The sequence below is a fragment of the Pecten maximus genome, chromosome 2 (assembly GCF_902652985.1).
Source record: "Pecten maximus chromosome 2, xPecMax1.1, whole genome shotgun sequence".
Classification (NCBI taxonomy): domain Eukaryota; kingdom Metazoa; phylum Mollusca; class Bivalvia; order Pectinida; family Pectinidae; genus Pecten; species Pecten maximus.
In genome coordinates this window covers 2,480,245-2,492,770 of record NC_047016.1, presented here as the reverse complement: position 1 = coordinate 2,492,770, position 12,526 = coordinate 2,480,245, and the positions used below count along the sequence as shown (strand labels likewise).

The window sequence follows — 12,526 nt, the reverse complement described above, 5'->3', positions numbered from 1 at the left end:
ATCGACATGGAGCGGACAACTCGAGCTTATTTTGTTTGTGTAATGGTTATACTACTGACAGGTTAGTAAAGTTAATGATAGTTAGAATGTTTTTATTCTATAATTCTGATTATGAGTGGATGGATAAATATCTTATACCATTTGATATTTCAGTACAGAGTCCCACTGCCTTCGTTAGTATGGTTAGGACTGGTAACACAGCCTCACATGATCAACACCATTCTTGTTTAAACAAAATCTCTAAGCTTTTTGCTATTTCGGTTGAGTCGAATACCTGGAGCAATGCTCTTCAGTTGGTGTGGAAGTGGGGATTTATATTTAAACGATTGTGATTTTCTGGTCTACTTATCTGTTATGTAAGGAATACCGATGTTGATGTTATCAGTTTCCGTGTCTTTCGAACGTTTGTTGTTTGTATTGCTGTGTTGTAGCTTTAACATTCCCAATGTCTGAAGCAACAGATTCCTAACCGCAGCGTTTGTGTTCCAAATGATGTTAAGAGTTTGGAGTATAATATTAGTCCGTTTGTTTGTAGGTATATATATATATGTATGTGATGACTTTGCTGGCGCTTGTTTTACAAATGTGTAACAGTGTCCAAAATGTATAGCTGGTAGGATTCTGACTTTTTGTTTCACACTGTAAGCATGTCTGGATGAATAAATACATGTGTTATCTTGAGGGTCAAGAGAACAGAGGTGTTCTCCAAAATAGTGTTTGCTTCACATAAATCAAAGTAGTTGAAAGTATCAGCTAATCATATATACCAGAGTTATAGAGGATTCCTGGTCGATCAGAATGCTTCTTCTCCTTTGCTTTATATATGATAAGCTCTGTGAATGAATACATTCCTTCACCAAACAATACATTCCTTCACCAAACAATACATTCCTTCACCAAACAATACATTCCTTCACCAAACAATACATTCCTTCACCAAACAATACATTCCTTCACCAAACAGTACATTCCTTCACCAAACAATACATTCCTTCACCAAACAATACATTCCTTCACCAAACAATACATTCCTTCACCAAACAAAACATTCCTTCACCAAACAATACATTCCTTCACCAAACAATACATTCCTTCACCAAACAAACATTCCTTCACCAAACAAAACATTCCTTCACCAAACAATACATTCCTTCACCAAACAAAACATTCCTTCACCAAACAATACATTCCTTCAGCAAACAATACATTCCTTCACCAAACAATACATTCCTTCACCAAACAAAACATTCCTTCACCAAACAATACATTCCTTCACTAAACAAAACATTCCTTCACCAAACAATACATTCCTTCACCAATCAATACATTCCTTCACCAATCAATACATTCCTTCACCAAACAATACATTCCTTCACCAAACAATACATTCCTTCACCAAACAATAATATTCTGTATATCAGAGTGAGGCACGATTGATAAATGTCACCTACTTGAGATGAGGATAGTGCAGAGTTGGCAGTTTTAGTCTTTGCAAACTTTCAGGATTTTGAAACCCGGTATGAGTTTTGTGACCCTCCTTTGGACATTCTCTATCAGTTCAATACCCCTCTTCTCATAAGGACTCCAAACACTCGAGGCATATTCCAGGTGGGGTCTTACTAGTGCCTTGAACAAGAGTTTGATTTTTTTTTCAATCTTGATATGTAAAATTAATGTTCTTCTAATCAGTCCTAGAATACTATTGGCTTTATTTACTCCTAACTGGATCTGGGTTCTAAAATTAAAATCTTCATCTACCGTTACTCCAATGTCCTTTTCAAATGTTATGTTTTCGAGTTCTATTTGTTCATCCATTGTTCCCGACATGAAATAAAATCTTTTCTCTTTGGAGTTATTTGATACTACTACTAGTAGCACTTTGCATTTGTTAGGGTGGACTTTAAGTAGCCATTTTGCTGATCATTGTTCAAATGTATCAAATCGTTTTGCAAAGTGTCTTTATCATTGCTATCTCTGATCTTTCGGTATAACTTTGTATCATCTGCAAAAAGGGGAAATTTAGATTTTTGGATTTCGGGTAAATCAGTAATATAAACTACAAATAAAATGGTCCAAGAATGCTTAATTGAGGAATGTCGCCTACTACAGGGCATGTCTTTGATGATTTACCATTAAATAAAACTCTTTGACATCTGTTACTGAGGAAATCCCTTATCCAGTTGGTGACCACGTCATTAACTCCATATCCTGGGAGTTTCTTTAGTAGTCTACGATGTGGAGCTTTGTCAAACGCTTTCATGAAATCCATGTATACAACATCTATTTGGCCGCCTAAATCAATTATTTCTGTCCATTCTTCCAAAACTATTAGCAGCTGCAATTGTGTAGATCTCCCGGAGACAAATCCTAATGGTTCATGTGATTCACTATACTATCCCTTACTAGTTTTTCTATTGTCTTTCTAACTATGTTGGTTAAACTGACTGGTCTGTATTTTCTAGCTCTGATCTTGAGCCTTGATTTCCGCTATTCTAGTTTTAATAGGGATTAACATGTTTCTAAAATTTCTAAGGTTGTTTTTTAATGTCCTCAGCAGTTTTTTTCTCATGTTCTCTTTTTGATTTTCTGACTTCCCATTTCAGCTGATTTCTCATTTTCGCATATTACATATTTTTTTTCTTTTCAGTTTTAGTTTCCATGTAGCGCTGCCATGCTCTGTGTTTTTTGTTAATTTTCTTCAGAATCGACTCTTTTAGTGACATGTTATCCTTTTTGTTTCCGTGATGGTCATTAGGTTTGTGTTTTGGGATATATTGATTTGTGACGAAATCGGTAAATTTGCAGTACATTTCTGATATGTTTCCCGGCAATATTCCTGTCTAGTCATCTGACTTCTCCTCTCATACCGATGAAATCCTCTTTATTTCACTTTAAGGATTTACTGTGGAATTCGGAACTGACCAATGGTCTTCAACCATGGTCATCGATGTTTGACCAAGATCCAACAAATACGTTTCGTGCTGACGTGCTCAGTGAGGTGCTTCCTTGCGTGGCGTGTTTGTGTTGTATGGGATCTCTGAGTGTGTTCATTGTGTAACATGTTGTATGGGGTCTCTGAGTGTGTTCATTGTGTAACATGTTGTATGGGGTCTCTGAGTGTGTTCATTGTGTAACATGTTGTATGGGATCTCTGAGTGTGTTCATTGTGTAACATGTTGTATGGGGTCTCTGAGTGTGTTCATTGTGTAACATGTTGTATGGGGTCTCTGAGTGTGTTCATTGTGTAACATGTTGTATGGGGTCTCTGAGTGTGTTCATTGTGTAACATGTTGTATGGGGTCTCTGAGTGTGTTCATTGTGTAACATGTTGTATGGGGTCTCTGAGTGTGTTCATTGTGTAACATGTTGTATGGGGTCTCTGAGTGTGTTCATTGTGTAACATGTTGTATGGGGTCTCTGAGTGTGTTCATTGTGTAACATGTTGTATGGGGTCTCTGAGTGTGTTCATTGTGTAACATGTTGTATGGGGTCTCTGAGTGTGTTCATTGTGTAACATGTTGTATGGGGTCTCTGAGTGTGTTCATTGTGTAACATGTTGTATGGGGTCTGAGTGTGTTCATTGTGTAACATGTTGTATGGGGTCTGAGTGTGTTCATTGTGTAACATGTTGTACTGAAGGTTCGAGATATTACCATCCAGATTCCAAAACTTACTGTCCTATCTGTAAATGAAATTGAAAAAATTATACCAAACCAAATCCAAGACATAAGTTCTAGTGAGATCAGAGAGTAAGAACTGGCTCAGTTCCTCACCACTCGAATGTCAGACAGATTTGATCCAGATATCTTCATGAATGTCATTGTGGCCTGAGACAAAACCACTTGTTTGGTTCCTAATGATGAAGCAGCAATATAGTACGCTTACATACCCTTATACACAGATGGACTTTAAGCGTAATAATAAATCTCACTTAGTCATCCTACGATCAATTGTTTATAAAATGTACAGGTTAGATATAGTACAAAATTATCCCAACAATATATGTTTCCTGTATTGGCGTTTTGCGGGAAAACATTTTTTAAAGTCTTACTTACATTTTATTTTTTCAGTAAAATATTCCAGGCAGTCCTGCCCACAGCCCAAATGTAAGTATCAGGTCCACCTGCCAAGGCGTTTGAATAAATACGGTATTATAGTAACAGGTTACCGTGTGTGATGGTAATGGGTCCCCTTGTTTATATAAATACGGTATTATTGTAACAGGTTACCTTGTATGATAGTAGTGGGTCCCCTTGTTTATATAAATACGGTATTATTGTTACAGGTTACCGTGTATGATGGTAGTGGGTTCCCTTGTTTATATAAATACGGTATTATTGTTACAGGTTACAGTGTATGATAGTAGTGGGTCCCCTTGTTTATATAAATACGGTATTATTGTTACAGGTTACCGTGTATGATGGTAGTGGGTTCCCTTGTTTGTATAAATACGGTATTATTGTTACAGGTTACCTTGTATGATGGTAGTGGGTTCCCTTGTTTATATAAATACGGTATTATTGTAACAGGTTACCTTGTATGATGGTAGTGGGTCCCCTTGTTTATATAAATACGGTATTATTGTTACAGGTTACCTTGTATGATGGCAGTGGGTTCCCTTGTTTATATAAATACGGTATTATAGTAACAGGTTACCGTGTATGATGGTAGTGGGTCCCCTTGTTTATATAAATACGGTATTATTGTAACAGATTACCTTGTATGATAGTAGTGGGTCCCCTTGTTTATATAAATACGGTATTATTGTAACAGGTTACCGTGTATGATGGTAGTGGGTTCCCTTGTTTATATAAATACGGTATTATTGTTACAGGTTACCTTGTATGATGGTAGTGGGTTCCCTTGTTTATATAAATACGGTATTATTGTAACAGGTTACCTTGTATGATGGTAGTGGGTTCCCTTGTTTATATAAATACGGTATTATTGTAACAGGTTACCTTGTATGATGGTAGTGGGTTCCCTTGTTTATATAAATACGGTATTATTGTTACAGGTTACCGTGTATGATGGTAGTGGGTTCCCTTGTTTATATAAATACGGTATTATTGTAACAGGTTACATTGTATGATAGTAGTGGGTCCCCTTGTTTATTTAAATACGGTATTATTGTCACAGGTAACCTTGTATGATAGTAGTGGGTCCCCTTGTTTATATAAATACGGTATTATTGTAACAGGTTACCTTGTATGATGGTAGTGGGTCCCCTTGTTTATATTAATACGGTATTATTGAAACAGGTAACCTTGTATGATGGTTCCGGGTTTCCTTGTTTTTAATTGGTCGAAGGATACAATAGTATCCCTAGCTTTGTGTAATCAGGAAAGATGTTAGTTTTTCCTATTCCCCAACTTTTCCAAAATAATCTTCATTAGTTATGTTTCACTGTTCTTGAGAGCATTTGTATGTAGCTAAGCTCTTTTTAATTGATCCCAATCTTTTTCCTTTGATCTTAGATAAAATATCTCGTTTTTCTTTGCAGTTAGTTTGTGTGGATTATGTGAGGCGAACAGAGTCGACCAAGTCTGTGGAAACAGCGAATACTCAGTTAGACATCCGTTCTGCTTTAGGAAGTCCACCTACCGGGCGGGCGGGCAGGTCACTGTTCAGAAAGGGTAAGTTCACCAAAAGATTGTATCTGATTTGGAAATCACTGTCTGACATTTTCAAAGTAATTGAGTTATACACTCCAGCAGATAACAGAGGGATAAAGTATACCCGATTGGGGATTGCTACATGATCATTTGAATCATTGGAGAAAATATACCTACATTGTACATACAGTTGACCATCAGTACGAAAGTATTCTTTATATCATGTCCCCGATATAAGGCAGCATCAAACAAAACGTGATTGATCATTGTGATTTAGGAGTCATGACAAAGTACACAATAATGCTGTGTGTTTGCTTATGAAACGAAGTACGAGAGTGTAAGCTTCCATTGTGTGTATAGAATATAACGAGTTTCATAATTAGTATACAGTCTGTATATACAACATGATCTATTTATTTCCGTCCGTTGATTGGCTGACACGATGTCACTATCAGGTATGCCAGTGAAGCAGAGTGTCGCGCCAATATCGCCCTCAGCAGTGTCAGTAACCCAGTTTGTCGGAACGCCCACCCTCCGGCCGGGACTGTCTGTTACGACTGTTGTATTTCCTGGAACTGTAGACCAGAACAGCAACTCTGTAACGAGAACTTTCCGGTCAACGTCCCCGATATAGTGTTTGGAGGTAAGGAACAGTCAACATCCCCGATATAGTGTTTGGAGGTAAGGAACAGTCAACGTCCCCGATATAGTGTTTGGAGGTAAGGAACAGTCAACGTCCCCGATATAGTGTTTGGAGGTAAGGAACAGTCAACATCCCCGATATAGTGTTTGGAGGTAAGGACCAGTCAACATCCCCGATATAGTGTTTGGAGGTAAGGAACAGTCAACATCCCCGATATAGTGTTTGGAGGTAAGTAACAGTCAACGTCCCCGATATAGTGTTTGGAGGTAAGGACCAGTCAACATCCCCGATATAGTGTTTGGAGGTAAGGAACAGTCAACGTCCCCGATATAGTGTTTGGAGGTAAGGACCGGTCAACGTCCCCGATATAGTGTTTGGAGGTAAGGAACAGTCAACGTCCCCGATATAGTGTTTGGAGGTAAGGAACAGTCAACATCCCCGATATAGTGTTTGGAGGTAAGGAACAGTCAACGTCCCCGATATAGTGTTTGGAGGTAAGGAACAGTCAACGTCCCCGATATAGTGTTTGGAGGTAAGTAACAGTCAACATCCCCGATATAGTGTTTGGAGGTAAGGAACAGTCAACGTCCCCGATATAGTGTTTGGAGGTAAGGACAGTCAACGTCCCCGATATAGTGTTTGGAGGTAAGGAACAGTCAACGTCCCCGATATAGTGTTTGGAGGTAAGGAACAGTCAACGTCCCCGATATAGTGTTTGGAGGTAAGGAACAGTCAACGTCCCCGATATAGTGTTTGGAGGTAAGGAACAGTCAACATCCCCGATATAGTGTTTGGAGGTAAGGACCAGTCAACATCCCCGATATAGTGTTTGGAGGTAAGGAACAGTCAACGTCCCCGATATAGTGTTTGGAGGTAAGTAACAGTCAACATCCCCGATATAGTGTTTTGGAGGTAAGGAACAGTCAACGTCCCCGATATAGTGTTTGGAGGTAAGGAACAGTCAACGTCCCCGATATAGTGTTTGGAGGTAAGGAACAGTCAACGTCCCCGATATAGTGTTTGGAGGTAAGGAACAGTCAACATCCCCGATATAGTGTTTGGAGGTAAGGAACAGTCAACGTCCCCGATATAGTGTTTGGAGGTAAGGAACAGTCAACGTCCCCGATATAGTGTTTGGAGGTAAGGACCAGTCAACGTCCCCGATATAGTGTTTGGAGGTAAGGAACAGTCAACGTCCCCGATATAGTGTTTGGAGGTAAGGACTGGTCAACGTCCCCGATATAGTGTTTGGAGGTAAGGAACAGTCAACGTCCCCGATATAGTGTTTGGAGGTAAGGAACAGTCAACGTCCCCGATATAGTGTTTGGAGGTAAGGAACAGTCAACATCCCCGATATAGTGTTTGGAGGTAAGGAACAGTCAACATCCCCGATATAGTGTTTGGAGGTAAGGACCAGTCAACATCCCCGATATAGTGTTTGGAGGTAAGGACCAGTCAACGTCCCCGATATAGTGTTTGGAGGTAAGGAACAGTCAACATCCCCGATATAGTGTTTGGAGGTAAGGAACAGTCAACATCCCCGATATAGTGTTTGGAGGTAAGGAACAGTCAACGTCCCCGATATAGTGTTTGGAGGTAAGGAACAGTCAACATCCCCGATATAGTGTTTGGAGGTAAGGAACAGTCAACAGTCCCCGATATAGTGTTTGGAGGTAAGGAACAGTCAACGTCCCCGATATAGTGTTTGGAGGTAAGGAACAGTCAACGTCCCCGATATAGTGTTTGGAGGTAAGGAACAGTCAACATCCCCGATATAGTGTTTGGAGGTAAGGAACAGTCAACGTCCCCGATATAGTGTTTGGAGGTAAGGAACAGTCAACGTCCCCGATATAGTGTTTGGAGGTAAGGAACAGTCAACGTCCCCGATATAGTGTTTGGAGGTAAGGAACAGTCAACGTCCCCGATATAGTGTTTGGAGGTAAGGAACAGTCAACGTCCCCGATATAGTGTTTGGAGGTAAGGAACAGTCAACAGTCCCCGATATAGTGTTTGGAGGTAAGGAACAGTCAACGTCCCCGATATAGTGTTGGAGAGACAGTCCCCCCCGATATAGTGTTTGGAGGTAAGGAACAGTCAACGTCCCCGATATAGTGTTTGGAGGTAAGGAACAGTCAACATCCCCGATATAGTGTTTGGAGGTAAGGAACAGTCAACGTCCCCGATATAGTGTTTGGAGGTAAGGAACAGTCAACATCCCCGATATAGTGTTTGGAGGTAAGGAACAGTCAACGTCCCCGATATAGTGTTTGGAGGTAAGGAACAGTCAACGTCCCCGATATAGTGTTTGGAGGTAAGGAACAGTCAACGTCCCCGATATAGTGTTTGGAGGTAAGGAACAGTCAACGTCCCCGATATAGTGTTTGGAGGTAAGGAACAGTCAACGTCCCCGATATAGTGTTTGGAGGTAAGGAACAGTCAACGTCCCCGATATAGTGTTTGGAGGTAAGGAACAGTCAACGTCCCCGATATAGTGTTTGGAGGTAAGGAACAGTCAACGTCCCCGATATAGTGTTTGGAGGTAAGGAACAGTCAACGTCCCCGATATAGTGTTTGGAGGTAAGGAACAGTCAACGTCCCCGATATAGTGTTTGGAGGTAAGGAACAGTCAACGTCCCCGATATAGTGTTTGGAGGTAAGGAACAGTCAACGTCCCCGATATAGTGTTTGGAGGTAAGGAACAGTCAACGTCCCCGATATAGTGTTTGGAGGTAAGGAACAGTCAACGTCCCCGATATAGTGTTTGGAGGTAAGGAACAGTCAACGTCCCCGATATAGTGTTTGGAGGTAAGGAACAGTCAACGTCCCCGATATAGTGTTTGGAGGTAAGGAACAGTCAACGTCCCCGATATAGTGTTTGGAGGTAAGGAACAGTCAACGTCCCCGATATAGTGTTTGGAGGTAAGGAACAGTCAACGTCCCCGATATAGTGTTTGGAGGTAAGGAACAGTCAACGTCCCCGATATAGTGTTTGGAGGTAAGGAACAGTCAACGTCCCCGATATAGTGTTTGGAGGTAAGGAACAGTCAACGTCCCCGATATAGTGTTTGGAGGTAAGGAACAGTCAACGTCCCCGATATAGTGTTTGGAGGTAAGGAACAGTCAACGTCCCCGATATAGTGTTTGGAGGTAAGTAACAGTCAACGTCCCCGATATAGTGTTTGGAGGTAAGGAACAGTCAACATCCCCGATATAGTGTTTGGAGGTAAGGAACAGTCAACGTCCCCGATATAGTGTTTGGAGGTAAGGAACAGTCAACATCCCCGATATAGTGTTTGGAGGTAAGGAACAGTCAACATCCCCGATATAGTGTTTGGAGGTAAGGAACAGTCAACATCCCCGATATAGTGTTTGGGGGGTAAGGAACAGTCAACGTCCCCGATATAGTGTTTGGAGGTAAGGAACAGTCAACATCCCCGATATAGTGTTTGGAGGTAAGGAACAGTCAACGTCCCCGATATAGTGTTTGGAGGTAAGTAACAGTCAACATCCCCGATATAGTGTTTGGGGGTAAGGACCAGTCAACGTCCCCGATATAGTGTTTGGAGGTAAGGAACAGTCAACGTCCCCGATATAGTGTTTGGAGGTAAGGAACAGTGAACGTCCCCGATATAGTGTTTGGAGGTAAGGAACAGTCAACGTCCCCGATATAGTGTTTGGAGGTAAGGAACAGTCAACATCCCCGATATAGTGTTTGGAGGTAAGTAACAGTAACATCCCCGATATAGTGTTTGGAGGTAAGGAACAGTCAACGTCCCCGATATAGTGTTTGGAGGTAAGGAACAGTCAACGTCCCCGATATAGTGTTTGGAGGTAAGTACCAGTCAACATCCCCGATATAGTGTTTGGAGGTAAGGAACAGTCAACGTCCCCGATATAGTGTTTGGAGGTAAGTAACAGTCAACATCCCCGATATAGTGTTTGGAGGTAAGTAACAGTCAACATCCCCGATATAGTGTTTGGAGGTAAGTAACAGTCAACGTCCCCGATATAGTGTTTGGAGGTAAGGAACAGTCAACGTCCCCGATATAGTGTTTGGAGGTAAGGAACAGTCAACGTCCCGATATAGTGTTTGGAGGTAAGTAACAGTCAACGTCCCCGATATAGTGTTTGGAGGTAAGGAACAGTCAACATCCCCGATATAGTGTTTGGAGGTAAGGAACAGTCAACGTCCCCGATATAGTGTTTGGAGGTAAGGAACAGTCAACATCCCCGATATAGTGTTTGGAGGTAAGGACCAGTCAACATCCCCGATATAGTGTTTGGAGGTAAGGAACAGTCAACGTCTCCCGATATAGTGTTTGGAGGTAAGTAACAGTCAACGTCCCCGATATAGTGTTTGGAGGTAAGTAACAGTCAACGTCCCCGATATAGTGTTTGGAGGTAAGGACCAGTCAACATCCCCGATATAGTGTTTGGAGGTAAGGAACAGTCAACGTCCCCGATATAGTGTTTGGAGGTAAGGAACAGTCAACATCCCCGATATAGTGTTTGGGGGTAAGGATCAGTCCAACGTCCCCTATATAGTGTTTGGGGGTAAGTAACAGTCAACGTCCCCGATATAGTGTTTGGAGGTAAGGATCAGTCAACTGTTTGGAGGTAAGTCAACAACATAGCGTTTTGGAGATAGAAAGATAGAAATCTCTCCGATACAGTTTCTTGAGGTTAGTTCAGAGCCAAAACAACTATTACTTCTCTATATAGATGGTATTTCTTGTATTCATTAAGGCATTGGTAAAATGTCTCCTACAATTTAATCTTTTTTTGTGTTTATTGATGATACATACTTTTGTTCTGACTCTCTCAAAATTTGACTCCAGGCCACCCAGGAGTAGTGACGGTTGCGCCAACTGCAAAACCAACGACAACAACACCAACGACAACAACGACAACTCCGACGACAACAACAACGACAACTCCAACTACGACAACAACGACCACTCCAACTACGACAACGACGACAACTCCGACGACAACAACAACGACCACTCCGACGACAACAACGACCACTCCACCGACGACAACAACGACCACTCCAACTACGACAACAACGACCACTCCGACGACAACAACGACCACTCCGACGACAACAACGACCACTCCGACGACAACAACAACGACCACTCCAACTACGACAACAACGACCACTCCGACGACAACAACAACAACGACACCGACAACGACAACAACACCAACCACAACAACAACACCGACAACTACTCCCTTGTCTACAAGTACGACCACAGTAATGCCGAGAGGTATGTATAACATAGTATGCACTATTACAATATATATTGGATTTGTCATTAGTTTCCCTACACATTAGATTTATGATACGACTTTTGAATATAAACGAGTATCATACATCTAATATGAAGGGAAATGAATGACGGATTATTTTTATGATTTGACTTTTTTTCATCGTTCCCCATAAAAAACTGAGCTTCTCTTTGTCGTCACATCACCAACTGATTTCAATGTTGCAACCAAATCACCAAATCACTCGAAGTAGGTCATTTATACCGGCGAGAGAAGAAACAGTCCTACACAGTTGACTCTTGAAATTAATTAATTTTATTATACCCCCGCAACGAAGCTAGGGGGGTATACTGGAATCAGGTTGTCCGTCCGTCCGTCTGTCCGTCTGTCTGTAGACGTCACAACTCCTCCTAAACTGATGGGCCGATTCCAATGAAACTTCACACAAATATAGAGGACCATGTGTAGATGTGCATGCCACTTTCTTTTTTCTCAAAATTATGGTTGCTATGGCAACTGGTCACTATAAACAGGTTTTTTTCTGATAAGAACCCTAACTTTAAGTTTGTCCGGACAACTCCTCCTAAACCGAAGGGCCGATTTCAATGAAACTTCACACAAATATAGAGGACCATGTGTAGATGTGCATGCCAATTTCTTTTTTCTCAAAATTATGATTGCTATAGCAACTGGTCACTATAAACAGGTTTTCCGATAAGAACCATAACTTTAAGTTTGTCCGGACAACTTCTCCTAAACCGAAGGGCCGATTTCAATGAAACTTCACACAAATATAGAGAACCATGTGTAGATGTGCATCTCACTTTCTTTTTCTCTGAATTATGGTTGCTATGGCAACTGGTCACTATATCACTGGGTTATCTTAGTTAGCCTCTAATTAACAATTCCAATTCACCATTGACTCGTGCAGATTGCGGGGGTATTAGTCAGCCATTTTGGCGACAGTTCTAGTTAAATACAGTCCCTCAAA

The 12,526-nt window shown here is 41.1% G+C and overlaps 1 protein-coding gene across 1 annotated transcript in view; it reads left to right on the top strand.

Moving 5' to 3' along the window:
- Window positions 1-5,274: 5,274 nt before the first annotated feature.
- LOC117340479 (mucin-2-like) overlaps window positions 5,275-12,526 on the top strand; it is a 48,303-nt gene continuing 41,051 nt past the window's right edge. The window contains exons 1-4 of the mRNA XM_033902242.1: window positions 5,275-5,350; window positions 5,504-5,636; window positions 6,071-6,258; window positions 11,097-11,534. Coding sequence (XP_033758133.1) covers window positions 5,275-5,350; window positions 5,504-5,636; window positions 6,071-6,258; window positions 11,097-11,534 — 835 coding nt within the window. The remainder of the gene's footprint in view (window positions 5,351-5,503; window positions 5,637-6,070; window positions 6,259-11,096; window positions 11,535-12,526) is intronic.